Source organism: Protobothrops mucrosquamatus, unplaced genomic scaffold (assembly GCF_001527695.2).
Source record: "Protobothrops mucrosquamatus isolate PMUCROS unplaced genomic scaffold, P.Mucros_1.0 scaffold6, whole genome shotgun sequence".
Taxonomy (NCBI): domain Eukaryota; kingdom Metazoa; phylum Chordata; class Lepidosauria; order Squamata; family Viperidae; genus Protobothrops; species Protobothrops mucrosquamatus.
The window spans coordinates 4,002,759-4,028,521 of record NW_015386393.1 but is presented as its reverse complement, the minus strand read 5'-3'; the positions used below and the strand labels follow the sequence as shown (position 1 = coordinate 4,028,521).

General features: G+C 41.0%; 1 protein-coding gene across 1 annotated transcript in view; it reads right to left on the bottom strand.

Annotated features, from left to right (window-relative positions):
• ARID3A (AT-rich interaction domain 3A) overlaps positions 1–21,056 on the bottom strand; it is a 58,785-nt gene extending 37,729 nt beyond the window's left edge. The window contains exons 1-2 of the mRNA XM_015810005.1: positions 20,295–21,056; positions 17,934–18,243 (exon numbers count right to left, since the gene is read on the bottom strand). Coding sequence (XP_015665491.1) covers positions 17,934–18,243; positions 20,295–20,725 — 741 coding nt within the window. The 5' untranslated portion in view covers positions 20,726–21,056. The remainder of the gene's footprint in view (positions 1–17,933; positions 18,244–20,294) is intronic.
• Between the last annotated feature and the right edge of the window lie 4,707 nt (positions 21,057–25,763).

Sequence of the window (25,763 nt, the reverse complement as noted above, 5' to 3'; positions counted from 1 at the left end):
TGTTTCCTTTTCTTGTTCCAAGGGGAATTGGAAATACAACCAGCCTGTGTTTTTGACTCGTAGCCGGATGGAACTATCTCTGTGACCTCTATCTATTGGAAAAACAGGAATAAAATGTGCGTATACAATTTTTTTAAAAACAAAATATTTTTATTTTAATTCCTGAAACCCACTTCTGAGCAATACCTCCATCTTGGGGAAGCTAAATCCATTGATTAGTTTGATCAATTTTCTTCATGCTGCTCCTTCATTAAAAAAAAAGCAGGACAAAGTCCATTTCTCGTATTACATTAGGTAGATTCCCAGCAGATTCATTTTTATGTTTTTTTACCTTATAGCCTTTTAATTAGCATGCATTTTTTCTCATGAAAGTAAGCTCAGTAATCTACTAAGTACCATAAAGGAGTAGCAACATATCCATGACAATAATCCTTCACATGTGTCTACCTGGACAGATGATTGGGGGTGGGGAGGGACACACACACGAGCACACAGACACACAAACACATCTAGAATGAATGAATCAGCTTCTGTTAAATTTCAGCAAAATTATAAAGACTGGCTTTGAAACTAGTCAAGAATGCAATGTATTAGATCTCCTCACTTGCTTAACCTATTTGCAGTAGCCTACACCAGTTATATAGGCAAGATCATCCTCCATAAACTAAAGATAATATTATATTTTGAATCAGGGGTGCAAATGTACAAGGCAAGCTTTTAAAACTTATGCAGGTCTCTTCCTAATGCTGAATTATTACACATAAAGGAGGAATCCCTCTATATTGCATCTCTCTAGCCTTCAGATATTTAGAAATTATATATCTATTGCATTGAAGCATTTATGAAAGCCCATCTAAGCTCATACTAGATCCTCAATTATTAGTTGGAAGTTAACAGTAGTTATACTTGCCTTCAAAAGCAAACTCAGCAAGTAACTGGGTTTGAAGAACAGCAGCCCTCACTGCTTCAAGGAGTATTACCTGCATTTCTTAATCAAAGATAGATTGCATTTTTATCTGGAAGTTCTATGTAGCAATTCTAACTTCAACCAGTACAACCTATGGTATAGGGCAGGGGTGTCAAACTGCCGGTCACGGGCTGGATGCATCACGCGGAAGCCACGCCCACCCCATTGCCAGCAATGGCAAAACTGTCCCGATACGTTGCACGACGTCACGTGACATCGCGAGTTTGTCATGTCTGGTATAGGGTTTCCTGCCTGAGCAGGGGGTTGGACTAGAAGACCTCCAAGGTTCCTTCCAACTCTATTATATTATTGTTATTGTTATTATTGTTATCTTCTATGATAGTTTTCTCCAGCCTGGTACCAGCAATGCATTTGGATTATCTGTCCACCCCCTATTACACTACTTGCAGTCCTCAATCCTCAATATACTGCTAATTTTAGGAAGATGGTCTTTGACTTTTTCCCCCCAAGCCACCCAAACTAATGCCAACACACTCTTCAAAAAGTAGGGAAGCCAATTGTTTGCAACAGTTATTTTGTCTGAGTCTACCAGAATCAACATTCCATCTTTTAAAAATGGAAGAATGGTAGATACCACTCACTCCAAACCTTTTCAAACAGCTGCAGGCTGCAAGGGAGAGATTATCTGCTCAACCAGCTAATGCAGTGAAAGCCCTGATCAATATTTTAAAAGAAAGTAAATTGACCCTCTTCCAGTCATTAAGAGATGTACACAATCCATCTCTCCCAAGGACTAAACAAACAGCTTGCATCCGCAGAGCTCAGGCATCATTCCTTCCCTTCCCTTTTCTTCTCTGGATATGCCAAGGCTTTGCTTCTCTATAAAGCAGTGGTTCTCAACCTACGGGTCACGACCCCATTTGGGATCGATCGACCATTTCACGGGGGTCGCCAAGCAAGGCTGTCCGCCATTTTTTCCCCCTTTTCCGGCGGGTGCCTTACCTCCCTTGAGCTGGGCCAGCTGGTGGTCGGCCTGCTTCGTCTCTGCCGCTTGCCAACTACGCCTCGGCCGGCGCAGGGGGCAGAACCACGCATGCGCAGCGCTCCCGGGCAGGGAAAGTCCTTGACTTACGACCGGTTGGGTAGTCCTCGACTTACGACTTACGACCGGTTGGGGGTCGCGGCATTAAAAAGGTTGAGAACCACTGCTATAAAGCAATCCTAGTTCTAGAATCAGAAAGCTGGCAGTTCGATAGTTGCTTAAGGAGGTTGGTATTGTGACAAGGCCATACATTCAGAGCTTGCCTCAGAAAAACTCTCAATGAGGCAGCAATCATGAGTTTAGGATGAATTCTGCCCACAGTTCTGTATCTATAATGTTTTATGAAACAGGTGCAAAACTGGTCGAGAGGAGTGGGGGAAAATAACTAATATCACAAGGGCTGATTAACAGATACTTCCTAGGATATTTTTCACTGAAACTAAACACACATATACATACCTAACATCATCCCAGAAAACTTAAAATGTACGGTATTTCTGAACTAAACAGCAGAGAGGGAGTAGTGAAACTGTCCATTCAGCTTTCATGTATGCACATAATCTTTTAGGCTCCTTTACATTCAACAGCAAGAGAATGCATGCTTCGTCCTTCAGTTTTTCAACATTACCGGCCTGCGTATCAGTTGATCTAACTATGCATGTCTTGCATTAATACTGGCCCTCACGACAATCCTGGGATGTAGACTGGTCTGAGAAGATTCCTGGCTGTATGAGAATTTGATTCTACTTTGTTCTAAATCAAAATGCTATTTATTTAAAATTATTGCATACTGCTCCAATCTTGGTAGGTACACACTCCACAGTGTGCAGGACAAATTAAAAACATAATCAACTTTAATAAGCCATAACAGAATGAGTTAATGGATGCTTGCCATCATACCATACCGAACCATACCATACACCATATACCATACCTTCTTACCTGAAAGAGTTTCAAAATGTGGGGCTAAGAAGGTCCGATGTCTGGCCCACAACCCCCATGTGGGGGTGAGACTCTCAACAGGCCCTCTCTGGGTATTGGATATTTGTACTGAATATTCATACTCGGGAAGAAGGATACTGGTGTAATTTCACTATCACACTACATGAAGATTTACTAGTAACTATCAGTATTTTGAACTGATTTAAGCTGCAGAATCTCCACAAACAATTGTGTCTATTGTAATAGACATATAAGAGACCATGCTGGATCACCAGATCAGTTTATCTATGCTGCTCTGAACTCCAATTGTGTAAAATAAGATGCAGAGAGAAAAATCAGAAGCAAAGGATAGATGGAGGTGCTCTCTTGGACTACCTCACATTACACAGAAGACACCTTAAAAAGACAAAAAGAGGTGTCCCATTGAGTTAGATTAAGGGTCACTCTAATCCACCAAGCCATTTAATAGAATAGTCAACTCATCTCTGGGACCACTGATCCATCAGAGCATCTCTTATCAAAAATTCATCACAAAGTCTTAGTACAATCCTTAAAATATCTCAAGAAGTGATCTTATAACTCAGAAGTAGTTTTTTAAGAGCAGCACACCAGATCATTGATTAGTCCCAATATTCCACTGAATGCTCCATCCTTACATCATTTACACAGTAGTGAAAACAGTAGTTATCGCTAAAGACAACCTTCTGCCATATAAAAGACAGAGCTTGATGAAGACCAAGTGGCAAGTTTCTTAGCAGATGCAGGATCTAAGTCAACAACTTCTTCTAGATGACACATTGGGGTTTTGACTTACAGATTATATTAAAATCATAGTTTCTTTAAACCATAATTTGCTGAATAATTAATTAATTTATTATTATTATTATTATTATTTATTATTTATTAAATTTATATGCCGCCCTATCTCCCTTGCGGGACTCAGGGCGGTGAACAGGCGATACTAAAAACCATGGTAATAAATAGTTTGTTTGTTGTTAAGTCTTAAACACTGTGGTGATCCCAACCTCTTCACTTTTTATACTCATGTTCACTGTTTATCTGCATCATAGCAGGCAAATGTAAAGAATGGGGAAAGAATAATCTTAGCAACTGGGTGTGGAGAACAATATTACTGCTTTTTTTCATTCTGCTATTTCAGATAAGATTCTCCCACCCCATATCTGTGCTCTCTCCATTTTTAATTGCCGGACTCAGAAAAGCACAAAGCAGCATGAATTGAAGGACAGGATAACTTAAGCTAGAATTTCTGGGAAGGAAAGGGAAGAAATTGGCATTTGGGGCAAAATCCTATCAAACAGACCAAAGTCACACCCACAATACAAACATTTACATCAAGCAGAACTCCATACTCCTTACTGAAGAATCACCGGAAGATAAACTTTTTAATGCCTAGAACTGAATGACATCCCAGCATTATGGTTCAATTGCTGGGTGTATTGCCCATCATTAAAAAGGCCAAAAGAAAAAGGGGTCACTGTCACCCAAGATGAAACATTTCTTGTTATCTCAGGGAGGCAATAACTACCAGTGATAAACTTAGTCTAGACACTTCCATAAAAAAAAACCTAGAAAGGCAATATAAAAGCAAGCGGATGATAATAAACGGAAATGGCACGGACTTTAAAATAAAGCTACTAGTCTAGTAGCAGTAACTTGTTGAAATACCTTTTCTCAGACTTAGCCATGACTGTGTAATTGGCAACACTGAAAGGATTTTTTTAAAAAAATCAACTGAACTGCTTTGGGTGAGCACAGAATATTGCCATATTGCTAGAACTGACTCAAATCAGTAACACAGAGCTGCAGACAATACCCCAAATCCAGTTTCTACCATTATACAAGCCAAGCAAAAGGAACAACTCATCTCAGGTCTTCTTGTGTATATGATACGATATCCCAGGATGTGAAAACTTTCCCCCCAATTCAATCCTTGCCTTTCCACTTTTTTACCCCCAACTACTGATGGCCACAGTTTTACAATTCAAGGAGATAAAAGGCAGAGAAGAAGAATTGAGTTATTTCTCAATTGTGTAAACAATTTCTTTCCATAAGTTGTAGCAATGGCCTTGAGACTTCAGAATGCAAGGTAGGGAAAGGCGAAGAATCAGACAAAAATTCATAAAGAATTTATTTCTCCTTGACTACATATTCCCATTAGCCTAGGCATTAAGCTACTAAATATCAGCTTAGGAAGACAAAAGACATGCTATTTTGATACTCTCTCTGAAGTTTCTCCAAAAGCACTTAGTTGCCCACACTTAGAATCAGGATGCTGGGCTAAGCAGAATTTTGGTTTATAACAGAATAACAGAGTTGGAAGGGACCTTGGAGGTCTTCTAGTCCAACCCCCTGCTCAGGCAGTAAGCCCTATACCATTTCAGAATCATGGTTGTCCAATCTCTTCTTAAAAACATCCAGTGTTGGAGCATTCACAACGTCTGGAGGCAAGTTGTTCCACTGATTAATTGTTCTAATTGTTTTGAATTCTTAGAAAATTAAGGATTTGATACATTCAGTGTAAAAACAAAGTTCTTTAACTATTTAAGGATAGGTAAGAATGAACCTTCCAATTGAAGAAGCTAAATACTTCTGAACAATAGACATTGGGCAGGAGAAAATGGCCTTTAGGAACTCCTCAAGAGCTTCCCAGATTGGTCACAAGCAAAGAGAGGATTGCTAGACTAGTTAAACCCACCCTGGCCTCCTCCAACCAGGATATTCTTAGGGTTTATTTTTTAAAAAAACATACCAGAGAGATTTAAAAAGTGAAGGCGAGAGGTGTCATGGTTGCTACCTGAAGCTTCCATGTACAGATGCAGTCTATCCCTGGGCAGTTCTGCCTTTAAAGACAGATAGAGGAAAGAATCTGCATTTATGTTCTAGTTGTAATCTTTTCAGAATGGCTAACGCTGAAAGTTCTTCTGTTTGGTATCCTTGATTCAGCAAACTAAGGAACCTGTGGGACTCAATCCCCAAGCCACGTCTCATGGAGGAAAGATGACCTGCAATAACGTATTTTGGGGACCTCCCTTGCCCGGGAATATTCTTACTGCACTTATAGAAAAGCACCAAGCGGCTTTCTCAACAGGTCTTTGGGAGTACATATGGCTTGCTAATTTTTCTTCTTGAAGACAAGCCCTTTTCTTTGAACTGATGTTTTCTCTTCAACTCATCGACACCCAACAAGCTGAAATAATTGCCTTCCTCACCACCACTTTGTCCACTGGGCTTTTGTTCTGCTAGCAAGCATAGTTAGTATCCGAGGGGGGTCACCTTCTAATCTGACCTCCGCTCGTTCAGTAGCAGCCCCCTGGGAGCAGGGAACAGCCTCCAGAGCTTGGCTTTCTAACCTCAATAATTCTTGTTCACGCCCTTGACTTGTGGACAAGGCTCTCTGGAAGCCCCACCAACTCCTTCACTGCCAGGAGTTTTTACACCAAGACTGAATCTTCTACTTGGAAGGATAGAAAGGAGAAGCAATCAGAAGACAATCCTCCCCAAATGTCTGCAGTGGAACCTCTCGTGATCATCCAGTCTCCCTGGTTGGGAATGATGGCAGTTGTTGCCCAACAATGTGGAAGGTGCCAGGTAGGGGAAGACTGGGTTGAATCACCTCTCTAGAGTACCCACAGATAGGAACAGGTACCAGTTGCAGATTTGCCATGTCAATGCTTCTAACCAGCTTGCTGAAGACATCTGTTTAGCTTCCCCATATTTAGCTAGCTGCTTCACCTGGTTCCATGCATTCCCCCACAACTGAAGGATCTTTAATATGGTAAGGCAGAGCAAGGTCTTTCCCAATTTGGCTTCCACAGCCAGATCAGATCACACAACTGTTTAACCCAGTCTCTAGAGTAAGTGGTTTGCAGCCTTTTAGGGCTGATGGGCACAACTGGAATGTTGAGAAAATACTGTGGATGCTTGCATAAAATGGCTGCTGGGACAAATTGTCTATTTAGAAAATGACAGCTACAGAAGACACAATCAGTTCCAAACCAGATTTACCAGAATGCTACTATACCAGTTCCTCTTACAGGATGCTTCCTGTGTTTACCCTCTGCCCCTTTTCTAGACAGGTGAGCCCATTTCCAAAGCAATAACTGAAAATGTTTATTATCTAAAAAGCGTTTGAAGGGCCCCTGGAGAGAAAAATGGGAGGGCCATCATTTTGTAGCTTTCCAGTTTTTTAAAATAATAATACAGAGCAAAAGACATTCGTACCTTGAAACACCACACTGGATACCCAGGGTCTTAGCAGTAAGAGTCATAGATCCCTATCCATGTAAAATTTAGAGATAGACTACTCAAGAGTCCAATTTCCTGCTCAATGCAGGAATCCAAATTAATCTTGGCCACATGGCTGTCCCATCTCTATTTCATCTTGTTCAATGAAGAAGAATCTAACATTCTAAACATAGGAGACATTATTTCCCCATAGATTTGTCTGAACTTTAAAATAAAGATTTTAGACAAATCCTGTATCTGCTTTATTAAGCAATTCAGGTTTCAAGTACTGCCAGAAAGGGAAGTTTGCTTTTTAAACAGTTTATTTTTACCATCTCTCTTCCCATACTTAATTTTAGGTTTGCTTTTTTCCAATCTAAAATGCCTGACTACACCTCCTTTTAGGTCTGGAGCATGTGAGCATGGCACAATGACAGCATTTTCCACACCACAAGACTTTTGCCATTTGGGGCAAATCTAACAAAGACGTCCAATCAAGCCTTTCCAGAGTACAATTACAACAAAAGAGTTCATTGCTGGGAAATATTGCAGCAGCTTTAAGGCTGAAGGGGGGGGGAGTATAGAAAGAGGAGGAGGAGGAAGGAAGAGAAGGAAGGAAATTGCACCGGAAATGGGTACAGGCCATGTCTCAAATTGCTTTGTCAGGTTTACTGACTCACCAAGCAAGAAAGGTTTTGCGGCATCTCACCAAATCTTGCATAACTGGGGAGGAGTGAGGAGAAAATTGTCCTGTATTATGGAGAAATCAGAGAGCTTCAAATTCTAATAGTAACGGAATGTACAACACAGTTTATTACAACGTGGCAGGTTTTACACTTCTTAAACATTACACTTCTTTAACAACACTTGCAAGTAGTTCAGTGAATTTTACCAACATGTGTTTTTCTCAGGGTGCACTTTGAAGAAATATAAGGAAAATCAAATTGGCCCAGATCCCTAGCAGCTGAAAAGATACCACACAATTGCTTGGTAAGGGGTCCAAGGGAGGGAGGCAATCTCAGTTTTCCGTTTGGGGCAAAATTCACTTAACAACTGTCTTGCATAATAAGTCTTGCAATTTTGGGCTCAATTGTGGTCGTAAGTTGAGGATTACCTGTACTCTATTAGGGGGTAGGGGTGGAAGTGAGGTTAAAGATTGCTGGGTTTCTTTGAATTTGGTAAGAACCATCTTCCTTTATGCAAACTGAGGTAATAAAGCTAATAAAACCATTTTATTTCCTATTGCTAATTATCTTTTTACGATATTCTTTTATTTTAATCTTCTTACCAAAAGAGCAGAGTGTAAGCCACTCAAAATTTCTCTAAATGGGAGCAGCATAATACCCCAGCAAATAAATAAATTACCAAACACTATCTTTAATATTTTATACATGCTAAAATACAACCAATTAATATGCCCGGAGGTCACAAATTTGAAGGCTAACTGTACAAAACTAGTGAGAGAAGAAATATTGGTCAAGGACCTATGCAGAAATTTTCTCTGGAAAAAAGGTAGAACAGGAAGGAAGACGGAACCCCACTGAGCCAGCTGAATTCTGCAAAATGGTGCAAATGACACAGAAGAAAATAGAGGTGTACAATGGAAAAGGAGGAGGAGGAAAAGACTGCTGTGAGAACCCCTATTTTGAATGATGAAGGGAAAGGGAGAGAAGAAAGAAAAGGGGAAGCCCTGTCAGAAGCCAAGCGTTGAAAGTTTTCCATTAACTCTGGCAGTTTCTGTGAAACAACGTGCGCACATTTTAAAGAAGGAAAAACAAGCCTCAAGCACAGTGAGATCTGATTACTTAATTGGATTGAAACACCACAACAGTCAGGTAATTACCAGCACAGCATATTCATGCAACACATTCTCATAATCTACGTGCAAACAGAACACAAGCACCCAGTTTTCATCCAGACTCTAGCCTGCACAATCTTTGTCCAGTGTACACACAGAAATACACAAGCACACACTGGGTGGGTTTATGTAAAGCGCAATACAAAATGTTTAGAAGATGCTCAATTGCCTATCCTTGGTATTCCTGAGTGAAAGCCTAGATCTAGATGACAGGTAATCCGCACAGACAGACAAATTGGGGAAAGAAAATTCACGGCTCTGAGTCAAAGCACTTGTTTCACAGGCTGAACCGTGGGTTTAATCATCAAGTTCTTCAGTTAAAAGAAAGTCAGTGTGATACAGCAGTTAAAATGTTGGACAAAGTGGGAATACCCAGGTGATAGTCCACCCTCAGCCATGGAAGCTCCTTGGATGATTTGGGGATACTTTCCTCCCTCTAGGAACAAGAACCAGCGTGGTAGAACGATGAAGGTGTTGGTCTAAGACTAAAGAATTCCAGATTCTAGTGCCCCCTTGGTCATGGAAATTCCCAGGATGATAATATAGTGAAGGGGTTAGACTAGGAAGGGTTAGACTTGGGCCCTGGTCCCTTCTCTCTGGAGGACTCTGAACTAGTTGCTCCCTCTCAGCTTAATAGTCAGAGTCATGTAGTGCTGAACAACTGGAGCAGGAAGAACCAAGTTCAGCCTTGAAAATTCATGAAGTTACTTTAAGCCAAATGTATTTGATGGGAGAGAATGAGAAGAATTTCAAGGACACTCAGGTACAGAGTGTTGTAAAAGGATATCCATCTATCCTTTTAGTGGACAATGCAGTCAATGTGTCCTACTGATCCCCTTTAAGAAAATACAGGGTATAAATTTAAGAAAGAAACACCACAATCATCATCATCATCATCATCATCATCATCATCATCATCATCATCATCTCTAGTAACAGATAATGGTGAAAAACACTCCCTGTTGCCCAGGTCCCAAAAAGCTATTACCATCCACAGCAGATGGATAAACAATTTGACCTGGAATAAAGTAGATTAATGTGGATGGACTTAGCTATATGGATCCCTTCCTGCCAATTAAGATTTAACCAGAGCTGATAAACCCATGGCCCTCCAGATGCTGGAAGCTGTGGTTCAGCATGCCTATGGCTATAAGTTCCCTATCCCTGACTCCTGCATATGTATTTCTTTATCATTGCAAATGGTTACTGATAAAGCCTTAAAGCATTGGAAATCCAAGTACAGTCCTTGAGCCTCGCCATCATGGTCATAACTCACGATAGATGTAAAACGAGTCAGTCCTGTGACTGACTTGTTTTATGACCTTTTGTGTGGCAGTCATTAAGCAAGCCAATGGTTTGCTATGGGCATGGTTTTGCTGAAAATTAGAAGTAAATGCTATTTTCAGCAAAATCATCATAAAATATGGGTCACATGATTGCAGGATGCTGCAAATGGGCATAAATGCTAGAATACAATACACACGGGCGTGCACACAAAAACACACAAGAAGCAAATTTTTAAGGAGGATTCAGACAAACTGGGGTAGATTCAAACTAAAAGCAACCCAGATGAATTGGGAATTAGAGATTAAATCTTAAGATCAGAGATTGGGGGAATTGAAGAGGCTACTCCTTTGGGTACTTGAAAAGTGCTACCACATAGAAAGAGGCCACAATCTGCTCTCTACAGGTACTCCTCGACTTACTACAGTTCATTTAATGACCATTCAAAGTTACGTCACTGAAAAAAAATGACTTATGACTGTAGTTCACACTGATCCATCCCCATGGTCACATGATCAAAATTCAGATGCTTAGCAATTGACTCATATTTATGACAGTTGCCGTGTCCAGGAGTCATGTCATCACCTTTTGCGACCTTCTGACAAGCAAAGGTCAGTGGGGAAGCCAGATCCCCTTAACAACTGTGCAAGAAAGGTCGTGAAATGGGAGAAAACATTTTAACAAATGTTTCACTTGGCCACAGAAATTTTGGGCTCAATTGTGGCCCGTAAATTGAAGACTACCTGTACTGTCCCAGAGTGCAAGACACAGAATAAGGGTCTTAAATTGCAGGATGACAGATTTCCAGTTGAATTGAGGAAAAAACTTCCTACCGCTGAGATTTCCAGTTGAATTGAGGAAAAAACTTCCTACCGCTGAAAGCAATAGAACAATAGAAAGGATTATCAAGAGGGGCGGTGTGCTTCTCTTTACCGGCTACATTCAAGCAAAATCGAGTCAGCAATTTGTTTGGCATGCTTCATTTTGCTTTCCTACACTGGACAAGAGCAGGTCCCTTTCAACTGCAGGACTCTATGAATCTGCTCTAGAAGGTACAAAGCTTTTCTCCAGAGCCATTGAGCAACATGAAAGAGAAACACACCAAGATCTGCTAGCTGGCCTGCTCTGAGGAAAGCCTCTCCCAACATATGTCAGATGGGAGGGAAGAGGCGAACACGCGGTGTTCACCTTTGGATCCCTGCCAGGGATTTGCTTAGTTAAGCATCTGGCAGCAAGTTCTACTCGGCATTCTTCCAACAAACTTTTTTTCCCCCCTCTTCCCTTCCTTTCTTCCTTTCTGAATGCTCTCCAAGCCCTGCTGATAGGCTATAGCCTTGGCAAGCAAATGCCTGGGAAAAAAAGGAACAGAGGAATGTAAACAAGACGGGGCTAACAGGATATATGAGACAGGGCCTGCCAAGCTACCACAGGGGCTGTCCCGGGCAGAAGGCCTTGGCAAAGATACAGAGTGACTTCTTAACCCTGACTTTCAAGACACAGGCAAAGTTCCTAGGAGCAGGGTTTTGCCTTGGGGAGGCGACAGAGGCAGGAAAGTTGGCTAGTAGTGGGAAAAGGAAGAACGCCTAGACTAAGGCAACTAAGGGCCTTCTATTTAAAACAGCCTCAGTGCAACATTTATTAGTTGTTTTACTTTACAATATGGCTTCCTACAACATATCTGAAAACGGTTTGCAGTCAAAAGAAAACAACAAGTTAAAAACAGTTCATAATTGCAGCCTGCTGTTTGTGCACCTTCCTACCGTAGGTACTGGCTGAACTGGGTGATGTCACCTGCAGCCTAATATGCTTGAGGGAAACTAAAAAAGAACAGAATGTTACAGCCAATACCAAAAAAGAGCAAATGATTCTTTCATGCATGGAAGGGAAGGGGAATGCAATGAAAGACAGGTTTAGTTCTCTTCACTTGGTTCTCTTCACTTGGAGGAGGGCGAGGGTGAAGCTGAGAATTCAGTAAACAGGGAATAAACATCTTGGAGACAAGTAGGCTAAGGAAAGCTTAATCACTAACAGAAGCAGCAAAAGAAGACAACACACAACCCCCCCTCCTTACACAGGGCTGGAAACAAGAAGGGCTCAGAAGCAGGGGAAAGACTGTCTAGAAAAGGGGCCTTGAATTAGCAGAGAACTAGCAGCTACAAGTGGCTAAAGCACAAATCAAGAGAGGCAACTGTATATGCATGCAAAATACACACACCCATATACACCATAGATACGTTTTACATATATACACTGAGCTGAAGACTTATATTTTGGCAGATGGAATGAAGACAGGATTATTACATCTCCATTCTTCTCTTTCCCCATGCCATTGTTATTCAAATTACTTTTTAAAAAAAAAATAGGGGAATACAGCAACACTGACAGTCTTTATATAATTTCCCTGTATTACTGGCATGGGTTTTTATTGTAACACCCTCTGAATTTTGTAAAGGAAACATATCTAAATATGGACTCTGCAAGCAGAGGTTCAGGGTCTAGCTTGCATTCAAAAAGGGCCATTATCTGCAATACATATTACGTAAATATGCACATTACAATTAAGTGCATTAGTCCTTCATAGTCTTTGGTCTCTTATCTTTACTTTTGTTGTCTTTGTTGTCTTTCTCTCCAACCATTCCTCTCCACAGATTGTCTGGAAATGAGGTCCCACCTCCATGTCAATAGAACCAGATAGCATTATTTTTCCTTTACTGTCATACTTACAATGCAAAATTGTTTGCTTTTTAGAATATGTGGGTGTATGCCTTCCCAAAAGCAGGGAATTCTGTTGCGTCTTGAGTGATGGAGTCATGCTTAATATGATCTCCTTGGAGAAAATAATTGCTTTCAACTTACAAAGTGACTATCTGGGTCTCTGTCTGGGAGCAACTGAATGATTCAGGAGCAACTGAGTGATTGCGCTTAATGCACAACAGGGCAAAACTACCTCCCATCAAACCAGATGAATGAACGCCCTTGAAGACCAAAGATTCCAATGCTAGGAGTGCTCCAGACTAAGGTTTCTTCCAACAGAGTCTATTCTGTGACTCATCCACAGTCACAGTGGGAAACTCTTTTTATAGGCAGATACCATCAAAAACAATCCTTTTAGCAGAAGCTTGGCCAGTTTAGGAATCAGTGAACTACAAGCAATTCTCGACTTACAACAGTTCCGTTTAGTGACTATTCAAGGTTGCAAGGGCACTGAAAAAAGTGACCTAGGACCTTTTTCAGTTACAAATGTTGCAGCATCCCCATGGTCATGTGATCAAAAGAGACGCTTAGCAACTGACTCGTATTTGTGACGGTTGCGGTGTCCCGTGGTCAGGTGATCACCTTTTGAGACTTTCTGACAAACAAAGTCAATGGGGAAGCCAGACTCACTTAACAACCGTGTTACTAACTTAACAACTGCAGTCATTCCCTTAACAACTGTGGCAAGAAAGGTCGTAAAATGGGGCAAAATTCATTTAACAACTGTCTCGTTTAGCAACAGAAATGTTGGGTTCAATTGTAGTCGTAAATTGAGGATTACCTGTAATTTTTTTTAAGGCATTTTTTTTTCACTTAACTAAAAATTTCAAGAATATAGATACTGAACAGGGGGTTGGACTAGAAGACCTCCAAGGTCTCTTCCAATTCTGTTATTCTGTTCTGTTATCTCTGAAGAAAATACCACAATATTCCTGTGGCCCTCTGAAAAATGGGTCTTTTTACCAGCTCTTCCAGCTACTTTTTCCCTTTTCTCCATCTGGATTCCATCTGCTGCTGTTTGAACAAAAAAAAAAGGGGGGGGGGGAAATCGCCTGATCATCCCTTCCACCCCAAATTCTCAATGTATTTACAACTAGTACTTCAAAGGAGACTCTGCCTCTAGGGAGAAAGCTTGCAAAGAACTATTTCCTTCTATTAGCTCTAAGGCTTTTTTGATTCAATACTCAGTCCAGACTGATCAAACAGAAATGCAGGAAGGGACGCAGCGGGAAAGAAATTTTTAAAAAATGGAGGGTTGGGGTGAAGAGAGAAAAAAGATTTGGTGATGGAAAAAGGTGGCACTGCTAAATTAATGTGTTCTTTCTTGAACTGGGCTTTCCATTAGTTATATAGCCTACCCCTTGTATCCAAGAAAATAAAGACATTAAGAACAACTTCCTTTTCCTCAAAAAGATTTTGCATCCATACAGAGGGAAGCAAACACTATAATTGCAAGCACATCCAAACAACAACAGAAGCATGAAATATACGCACTATCTCTGTTAAAAAGAGAGTTGCTATTATATGGTAATAAGACAACTAGTATCCAATTACCATATATTCAGCTCAAAAACCCATGAGGACAGGAGTTGAAAAGTAACATTTATAATTTAACCTATTACATTTAAGGGCAGGCAGCCACACAAGCATTCTACAAAACAGCATAGTTTTATTTAAAAACAAAACCTCAAGCTGTTAACTGTAGGTCAGGGGTGTCAAACTGCCGGCCCACGGGCCAGTTTCATCATACTGAAGCCCCGGTTTCATCATACTGAAGCCACGCCCACCCCATTGCCGGCAATGGCAAAACCGGCCCGATACTTTGACACCCCTGCTGTAGGTGTTCTATTGATCACTGTTACATAGAGATAATTAAATCAATAGCGAAAGCAAAAAGACAGCTTTTGCAAGCAATTCTTACACATGAATCCACATATATTAAAGCGTTCCCAAGAGCAAAACACATTTAGCCTCAACATGTTGTAACGCTGTCGCCCCAAACGATACTCCTCAGCAGCTCAAAGACAAGCATAAAAATTAAACTCCTCTTTTAAAAGTTGCCCTATCTTTTTTTTTCTTTTCATGCAGACCTATACACCCATTCTAAGTACTTATTTGGAATTTCTATCTTCTTTCAAGCATAATCTCATATCCATAAGGCCTTGTTTGTGATAAAAATAAGGGGGAAATGAAGAATAAGCATTGTCAGATTCAGAATAACAAAAAAAAGTTGTGGAAAATACAACAAAGCTGTATGTCAGGTCATTATTATTATTATTATTTTGTCCCAAAGAATGTGTTTTCTCCATATCCAGGCTAAACCAAAGACACAGTGCCTATCTAGAGTTCTTTTTACATATGTTATTTTAAGGATTTATGAGTAAAAAACCCAGGGACACGCAAACACATGCAGAATATGCGTAAGGGTTTCCAATCTGTTCCTGCATTAAAAAAAAATAGTTTCAACTCTGTTTCAACCTCAGCTCAGAGGGCAAAGTAAAAAAGAACTGAAGCCTGAACAAACTTGTTCCAAATAGTCTGGCTTTTATTGCAGGGTCCAGGAAGAGGCCAGCTGATGCTGGTCAGTTTTGCCTGAGGAGAAATATTTCAAGACGAACAAGCTTCTCTGCAGACTTCCATATTGCTGAGTTTCAAATGGAAAAATCTGCTTTCTCTTTCTACCAAAAAAGAGATTATCTTATAGGAAAAGCATTCAAGAGAAGGTAAGTAGAGAAGACAAACAATTCTGTTTACAAGAATGAAGCAAATCTCATTTGAGTCCTCATAAAAGAAGAATGGGCCGGTTTCCAGCTGTTGTTTTTTGTTTTTTGGGAGGGGAGGGGAATAGTAGAGTGCTAAGATCTACCAGTTGAAGCCTGGTGCCAAAGACTTACATTTAAGTCTTAAATCATTCTGAATCCAAGCATTTGTGTGCAGTACCAGAAACGGGCAGAACTCACAGTCCTTCCACATAAAGATCCATCTCAAGTTACCCCAATACTTCTTTTCAGCCGTTATTATTTCAGAGAGAGAGAAAAAAAACTTGTGTTGTTGATGCTGAAGAACAAGGGTCAAAAATTTTAGCTGACCAAACTTGCCAAAAATGTCTACTTCCAATACAGTGAAATTTGCCCCATTTTACGACTTTTACCACAGTTGTTAAGTGAATTACTGCAGTTAAGCTAGTAACACGATTATTAAGTGAATCTGGCAAATTGTCAAATTTTGATCATGTGACCATGGGGATGCTACAATGGTCGTAAGTGTGAAAAACGGTCATAACTCACTTTTTTCATTGTAACTTCAAATAGTCATTAGACGAATGGTTGTAAGTTGAGGACTACCTGTATATGAGATGGGCAGCTGAATGAAGTTACTAAATAAGTAAAATGTACAAAATACTTCTGTACACTTTTATTAAAATTCTTTAGATGACATAGACATGTGAAAAGAGTTAAAGAGAGGAAATTAAGGTTCAGAAATGAAACTATCACTGCTAGACTCAGTGAGCATGTAAGAATACTGAACATCTCCCGTATGTCTATTTTAAGATTCATAGAATTCAACAAACTGCCTTCTACAATAGCCACCTGGGTGCATCTGGAAAGTTCACCGTTCATCAGCTAACAGCATCTGACGTTCAAAGGAAGACTGCCTTTGAACACAGAGGTTCTTAGTAACCACAAGTCATTAACAGTATCTCTTCCTGACCTCTGTAAAACTAAGGACAGCAATACCTAGAAGTCACACCATGGTGGGAACTTTCAAACCAACAAGAACTTCAGCTACTGCACATTATTCAACAGACTTACATTACACATCCCATCCATCTGGAGAAACTTCTCCTCCATTAATTTACCCAAATAGGGTAAATACCTGGAGGCAGTTCTGTGAGTTTATTCTGTCCTACTTATAACTGCTTCCATATTATTTTAGATATTCTGCCATTACGGTTCAATCATGCCCTGCCTGAATGACAATTTACAATTTACCAGTCTTCTAAATGAGCAAATGAATTAATTGTTGGGCCCCAAAACACTAACAATGTTTTCTGCCTTTTCTGCTCTGGCTCCTGGCCCCTGGAACATCTCCGCACCCCTAGGTCAGATCTGCTCCACCCTTTTTTGAAAGGCCTTGAAGACATGGCTGTGCCAACTACTTTTGGGCACCAATGGGAGTGTGGCACTTTGGAGGGGGCTAATGGGAGTAGATCGCTTCACCTACCTTCCTGTGTGGACTTTTCTCCTTCCCTCTCCACCCTTAGCTTTATTTTAATTTCACTTTAAATTTAAGATCTTTATTTATTGTTTTGTTGTTTTATGGTGTGTTTTTAATCAATGTCTGAAATCTGCCTACAGTTGCCTTTGGCGAGATGGCCTGTATACAAGTTTAATAAATAAAAATATTTTCCATCCTACCCATAATTTTATGAGACTCTATCACTACTATGTCTCCAATACCTTCTTTTGTCCATAAATTATATTCTTCCCAAATTATACCACCTGAAAATATTTTATACAGCTGACTTTCCCCAAAAGAAGATGTACATGCCCCTCACTTAGTAAACCAAGCTTTTCAGCACATATATCATTAAACAAACTGGGAAAAAGGATATTCCACACTGCAAAGTTGCCAAATTGATTTGTGGCTTCTGCTCAGTCCCATCTCAACCCTTTCCACCAAATTTAAAAAGCCACGGGTTAATGCATTATCTCACTCATAAATTCCTACATATTGTCTTCCCCTTCCTCCACAAATGGAAACAAGATTCTAGTCCTCACTGGCTGGAAAAACAATCAAAAACTTGACCAGCAGAATCACCGAATAAGATTTCTATCATTTAAAGATAGGAAGAAAAGATATTTTTTACACCTCTTTACCTGCTTGAATTGCTCTTCATAAGTCCAATCTCCATGGTCCAGGACTTGGGGCTGCAGCTGTGACAGGCTTTGCTGGGGAACCCCAGAATGGCCCCGTTCTTGCCCCCCTACCAGTCTGGAAGGTTCTCCTCGGTATTGCTGGGGGGTCTGTTGTTTGTGCAGAAATGGGGTGCCAGGGCTTGATGTAGCCATTGCACTGGAGCCAAGCCCTCCCTCCACCATTTCTTCTTCTTCCTCATATTCTTCTTCCTCCTCCTCCTCCTCCTCCTCACCCAGGTCTTCTTCAAAATCTTCAACCCACTTGCCCTTCCTAAAAGAGGGAGAGAATTATAAGGAAGAAAATGTAAATACCTAAAGCAGGGTAAATCAAAATGGTGACTTTGGGTTCTAATACGCCACCAGATACCTCCCTGATGCCCATCAAGCTTTAATAACAGGCATGTTTAGATTAAAATAAATAGCAAGTTTGCACCTTGCAAAGTACCATCGCCTTGCACCATACTTATTTGCAGCAGTATCTTTGGGCCCCAGGAAGTCTCTTAAAACTGACAGATAGCATTCCAATAATTATTTTGGGACGGACTGTACCCACCACAGCAGCCATTCCAGGAGTAGGCAGATTTCCCATAACATAATGTAATGTGATTGCAGCCATCACAGGCTTGCCAATATTCCAGATATGCTCTCAGTCCCAAAAACTTGTTTATTCTGGCCTACAGTCAATTTCTAACAGATGCCTGAATTACAACATAAATTTGGGGGTGGGGTGGGGGAAAGAGTATGGGCCTTTGTTTTTGTTTAAGTAGCTAAGAGAGATGGACAACAAAACTGCAGCCCCCCTCCCAGCACTCCTTTTTATGACTTGAATTGTTAACTGGAGGCCCCAAGCCTTGCTCTGTTTTACTATTTCTAGGGATGGGTGGGGAGGGGGGGCTTAAAGAAAAAAAAATAGGTATTGTGGCCCAGCTGAGATTTTAGACATCACTTCATTTCTTAAGAACACTGAAAAAAATAAAAAAAAACTGGGGTTCTGTTTCTACTGGTTGTTGGGGTACAGCCCTTCATGAAGCCTGCTTTGAGGTCCTCCTCCCCCTCCCCCGCATTACAGAAGCCATCCCTAGAAGTCAGCCAGCTGGTTATGGGAATCAAACTCCAACAGATCTGAAGGTTGCTAGTGCAGGAGTATCTGACTGCTGAGTAAACAAAGGCATATTTAGACACACTTTACTTCCCTCAAAAGATTCTGGAAAAATGGCATTCTCTCCCCCCCCCTCTCTTTGTACTTTTTTTTTTTTTTTTTTTTAAATAGGTTGGAAATTTTCAAACAAGGATCAGGAACTTAATCAAAAGCCTAAGGCATTAAAAACTAGCCAGACTGGTTTTGCCTTAAGAGCTGCTGGTTTTATTGTTTCCTGACCCCAACAACACCAGGGAGGGGCACAGGAGCCTGCTGGAGAAACACACCAAATTACCAAATCAAGAGCAAAAGCAGTCAAATGAGATAATTTTTCTTTCCAAACATTTTGCAATATTCGGTGTGATTTTTGAGCCACAAAACAATTCAACTTATTTATTTATCCCACCCTGGGATGGGTAAATGATACCTTTTTACCTTGGAAAAAATCATTAAAAACGAGAGAGGCTCAAGTTTATAAAATGGCTACTCCCTCATCCAAGGCAAAAGGGATACCATCAAAGGGAAAGCAAGCCCATGGCTTCCTGTTCAAGCCCAGAAAGTTTGTGAATTACATGTTTAGCACAAGAATTACAAGGTAGCACATACAGCTATGCCCCAACCTTTCATTCCAATGTCCCTGCAAAGTTTAGGAAAGGTAGGCTAAAGTCTAATCCTTGACATCTAACCACTGAGGGGCCAGGACAAAAATTACATTTGATTTTATTTCACTGAACATTTCTCTAGCTTTAAAAATATTTCATATAATTCCTGTCCAATCATATGTTGGTCACATTAAAAATTACAATTTGGTTGAGAAAACAGACACCTGAAAGGTCTCCAGGGTAGTGACTTCTAAGGGAGGGGGTGTGTCAAAAAAGCAAGATGATCATTGCTTGTTATATAAATTGAAACTCTACCCCTTTTAATAAAGTCTGTGTCATATGAGTAATGCCCATAACAAAGGGGAAGGGTTTTGATCACATGGATGCCATCTTGTTTTTTGACAATGACCCCCCCGTATATACATACACACACACACACGGACGCCCCTTCATTTGTGGCACAAGTCATGTGGGTCACTTGGACATTCAAAGATGAGCCTTCATGACCTAAACATTTGAACCCCTTATGAGGACACTAACATAACAGCAAGAAGTGCTGGGTGGGCCTCAGACATGACTTACATCTCCTCTTCTTCTGAGCCCATTTCTCGGGGGTATTCACCATCTTCCTCCTCCTCTTCTTCTTCCTCCTCCTCTTCTCCTACAAGCTCTTCTTCTTCCTCTGAAGAATGGCTCTCCTCTGACCCAACTGGGCTGGATGACTGTCTGAGGCCAGCCGCAGCTGCCCGCATAGCCGCCAGGGCTGCCATCTGTGCCCTCTGGATCCGGGCGCTGTCAGGTTCTCCCCCCTCCTCAGAGAGAGGAGGGTCCTGGCTGCGGCCACGGGGCAACGCTGTGACACCAGAGGCAGACAACATGGTGGTCTGATTTGGTGCAGGGAGGGGTAGAGGATTGGCCTGTGGCTGATCCTGTTGCTGCCGCGCCTCCATCTCCTGTTGCAGCCGGGCACGTTGCTGGCGCTGCAGGTTCTCCATGACGGCCTGCAGCTTCATGGCTCTGCCTGCAGGGGGCAGTGTCCTGGCAGAGGAAGTCAGAAGGGTGGAGCAAGGCTCCAAAGGGGAGGAGCCTATGCTTTGCACAGGAGGTGGAGGGGCTGTAGAATAGCGATCAGTCGGGGTCAGCGCCGTGAGGAATGCTGGGAGATGCCCTCTGCCCCAGATGTTCTGGGGAGGGCAACCACTTTAAAAGGGTTACAAGACTGCACTGTCTTATGAGTTAGGGAGAAGCCTGTGGCACCATTAACCACTTCCAAAAGGTGGCTCTTTCCACAGCAGTAGGAGGACAGCAAGTCAATTTGTATAGAAAGAAATTTGCACAGATATTTTTTAAAAGGCTATTCAAATATCATGATGCTTTAAAAATCAGCCGTGATCCTGAAGTTCAAGGTCCCACGTTCTACACAACCACGTTGCTTTGCGCCAACTTGAACTGAAGCTTAACCCTGTTCTTTTACCACATTTCTTTCCATCCAAGGAGGGCTTAGAGGCAATCTGCAAACTGTGAGTTGTCCACCTCTTCTTCATCTAGGCATCAGTAAAAAACCTGTCCTTTAAAAAAGCAAACACAAACATACAGAGTAAACATTAGGACAGCAAGAGCTAGAAACTTGACTTCTTAACAAAGGCTAATTTATTCAAATATAGGAACTATACAAAATCCAGCTGTTGATTTCACAAGGTGTGTTTTATTTAAGTAGCTCCTCCAAAGACAGATAGAAAATGGATTTTAAAAAATGGTAGATATAGAAGACAGAACAAGAAGAACCCATTAGGATCAGAAGCTTTAATCTGAATCATGTGGAAAGTGGAAATAAGAAATACTATAACTAAAGCCAACTTTATTAATACTATAAACATCACATACCCATGGACACATGTATGTACATAAAATGCACACATAAACAAAAGCGGAAGCAATTATAAAAAGGGGAACAACATTTATTAACAAACAGGAAGGTAGAAGAGTTTTTCAGCTTTTGCCAGCAAAGCCTTTGATCAAGAGGGAATAGTGGTGCAGTTTTTCAACAATGTCCATAGTTAATGATTGTGGCTTATAACCAACCCTCCACCTCTTACAAAATTTATCTCAAGACAAAGAACATGTTCACATAGTCACAAACAACACTTTTAATTGTATTTCTACTGATCTCTCTCAGGAGGCATCAGCACAAATAAATTTATTTACTCTGTAAATTTGCATGGGTGCCTATCTTAAATAAGGCCTGGTGGCTAACACAAATAAAAAATGGAAATGTTGATATAAAAACAGTGGAAAACAAACAATAAATTATGTACTGTTTTGGGGCCAGGATAATCATGGAGTCTGGTTGGTGTTTTTGTTTTGTGTGGACTGAAACAATTATAAAACAAAGCAAAAACAAAGCAAAAGAACTCAACCAGACTCCATGACTATCCTGGCCCCAAAGCCTGAGGGAACAGCCAGGTTCTTCCAAAAGGTAGACAGGGTTAAAATACTAAGAATTCTCACTAGGCTATTTGCGATGCATAACCACATTACTTATTCATACTCTGATGCCCTAAAAGATGGAAAAAAGAGGCAACAACAACTTTCTCTAGTGTATATTTGGGTCACCTAGACATAATGATTCTTTGCCTCTGGCAACCAAAGCTTATTACCGTATTTTCTAACATCCATCAAGACTTCCCACTACATCTCTGAATACCACAGGAAAGATCATCATCTCTCTAGGACAGTGTTTCTCAACCTTGACAATTTTAAGGCATGTGGACTTCAACTCCCAGAATTCCACAGCCAGCAATGCTGGCTGTGGAATTCTGGGAGTTGAAGTCCACATGCCTTAAAATTGTCAAGGTTGAGAAACACTGCTCTAGGAAAAGGAAAAATTCTGGCATTATCTGCTCCAATGCCACAGAACACAGTGCTCTTTTTACAGAGGGGAAAAATGAGCAGAAATGAAGATTTCCATGGACAGAACCTGCCAACAAGACGATGCATGCTTTTCCTAAGAGCCCCCAAGCTCGTTCAAACTTGCTTAGATTAATGCAGTCATAATATGCATGGCATTTTCACTGAGAGGTGGAAGAACAGCAAGAAAACTGCGGAGGACTCCTCCCAGATATAGTCAGATACAGAAACTGCTAGACTCATTACTCCTTCTTCCATTTTTATCTTTGCAACAACAATCCTATAATGTACGATAAGATTGTAAATCCGTGACTACCCCAAAGGTATCAGTGCTGGGCTGCATTAACAGAGGGATAGAATCAAGATCACGTGAAGTATTAATACAACTTTACAATGCCTTGGTAAGGCCACACTTGGAATACTGCATCCAGTCTGGTCACCACGATGTAAAAAAGATGTTGAGACTCTAGAAAGAGTACAGAGAAGAGCAACAAAGATGATTAGGGAACTGGAGGCTAAAGCAGTGATGGTGAACCTTTTAGAGACTGAGTGCCCAAACTGCAACCCAAAACCCACTTATGCATCGTCGAGTGCCGGGTGGGTGTGGCTCATTGGCTGGGTGTGGCTAATTGAGTGGGCATGGCCAATTGGGTGGGCGTGGCTGCAGTGGTAATGGCAGACTGGGTGGGACTAAAAAGTTCAATCAATCAATTCCAACTTTGCAAGATCTTTTTTTTTCCTGCGAGAAGTTGAAATTGACTGATTGAACCTTTTTTTTTTTTTGCACACGGCAGTGGAGGCCTAAAGCAAAAAGGTTTTATAAAACCCAGCTGAAGGCCTAGGACTGGGGTGACGGCACGCGTGCCTACAGAGAGGGCTCTGAGTGCCGCCTCTGGCACCCATGCCATAGGTTCGCCACCACTGGGCTAAAGCATATAAGGAACGGTTGCTGGAATTGGGTATGTCTAGTTTAACAAAGAGAAGGACGAGGGGGGACATGATAGCATTCTTCCAGTATCTCAGGGGCTGCCACAAAGAAGAGGGAGTCAAGCTATTTTCCAAAGCGCCTGAAGGCAGGACAAGGAGTGGAAGCTAAAAGAGAGAAGCAACCTAGAACTAAGGAGAAACTTCCTGACAGAACAATTAACCAGTGGAACAACCTGCCTCCAGAAGCGGTGAATGCACCAACACTGGAAGTTTTTAAGAAGAAACTGGACAGCCATTTGTCCAAAATGGTATAGGGTTTCCTGCCTGAGCAGGGGGTTGGACTAGATGACCTCCAAGGTCCCTTCCAACTTTATCATTATTATTATTATAGTTGAGAACCTATGTTTCAGTGAACTTGAGCCAAATCCATTTCTCCCAGTCCTAGGTCAGTGCCATAAACACCTCACTCCAGGTAGTCCTCAACTTACAAACAGTTCACTCAGTGGCTGTTTAAAGTTACAACGGCACTGAAAAAAGTGACCTATGACCATTTTTCACACTTATGACTGTTGCAGTATCCCCATGGTCACTGATTTACATTTGGATACTTTACAACTGACTCACATTTATGATGGTTGCAGTGTCCCGGGGGTCATGTAATCACCTTTTGCAACCGTCTGACAAGCAAAGTCAATGGGGAAACCAGATTCACTTAACAAATTTCTCACTTAACAACATAAACTTTGGGTTCAATTGTGGTCGTAAGTTGAGGACTACCTGTATACTGGTTCTTGGATCCAAATTGCAACCTTTCTAATTTAATACTGCAAAAGACTTTTAGTGCTGAACCTTCTTCAACCAATTCCCAGTTATTTAGACAGCCTGGCCTCAGAATTCTGAAAAAGGTGTAGTCCTAATTCTCTAAAAAAAAAAATGCTAAACTGCAGAATGTCAGTATAGGCCACACTGGAGGAAGGGAATCAATGATGTTTGATCGAAGGGGGCCGCCAGTTATGTTAGCTCACAAAAGGATCAATTCTTCCATGGAATTGGAAGAGGAGAACGGGCTGTCAATGGCCACAGTTGAGAAGATGCTCCTCAGGTATCATCAGACCGTCTAATCCAAATAGCTATTTTCCACTACAACCAACTCAACAGCTCTGAAAAATCCAACCCGCCCCCTGCAACTTAAATTTAACAGACAGCCCTGCCAACCAACCCTGTTCTCAGTCTCCTGCCAAGGCCCTCTCCTACCAAACACCCTTTTCTTCCCAACTGCCATGGAACTTTCACCTAGGCAAACACCTTAATGACATCAGAGGAGGCAGGAACCAATCAGGAAACCCACAGTGGACACGGTCTCTAATTTCTTTGGCTGCACGGCGCAAAGGAAGGAGTCAAAATTCTGGTTTTTATATCCTCAAGGGAGAAGGTGTGAAATCTGCACTATCATACGCAAAAAAAAGACAAAAGAGGATGCCCCCAAAAGGAATACAGGTAGTCCTCGACTTATGACCACAATTGAGCCCAAAATTTTTGTTGCTAAGTGAGACATCGGTTCAGTGAATTTTGCCCTATCTTACAACCTTGCTTGCCACATTTGTTAAGTGAATCACTGCAGTTAAGTTAGTAACACAGTTAAGTGAATCTGGCTTCCCCATTGACTTTGCTTGTCAAAAGGTCACAAAAGAGGATCACTGCAACTTGTCATAAACATGAGTCAGTTGTCAAGCATCTGAATTATCATCACTGACTATGGAGATGCTGCAATTGTTCTAAGTGTGAAAAACAGTCGTAAGTCACTTTTTTCAATGTCATCATAACTTTGAATGGTCACTAAATGAACTGTTGTAAGTCAAGGACTACCTGTACATGTTAAAAACGCTCCGAAAATAACCTCAACTCAGTCAAAAAAAAAAAGTTCTCAAGTCCTGTTTTCATTTTATCTGTTTTACATATAACTTTGCATGGATCTTGATACTTCAAATTTCAAAAAAAATCCCAGAATATGGAAACTAACGCTAATAATTTTACACTCACGATATCAGTTGCATGTGACTTTTTATTCCCCCAGCAGCCATGATAGAATTTTCATATTACGGAAATTTTCAAGAACTGAATATTATTAACATGTGTCCAGTAACCATGTGGGAGTGTAACTGAAGAGTGGTTAGTGTGTGCGTGTATAGAGAATTGAATAGGTAAATTGCAAAAAGG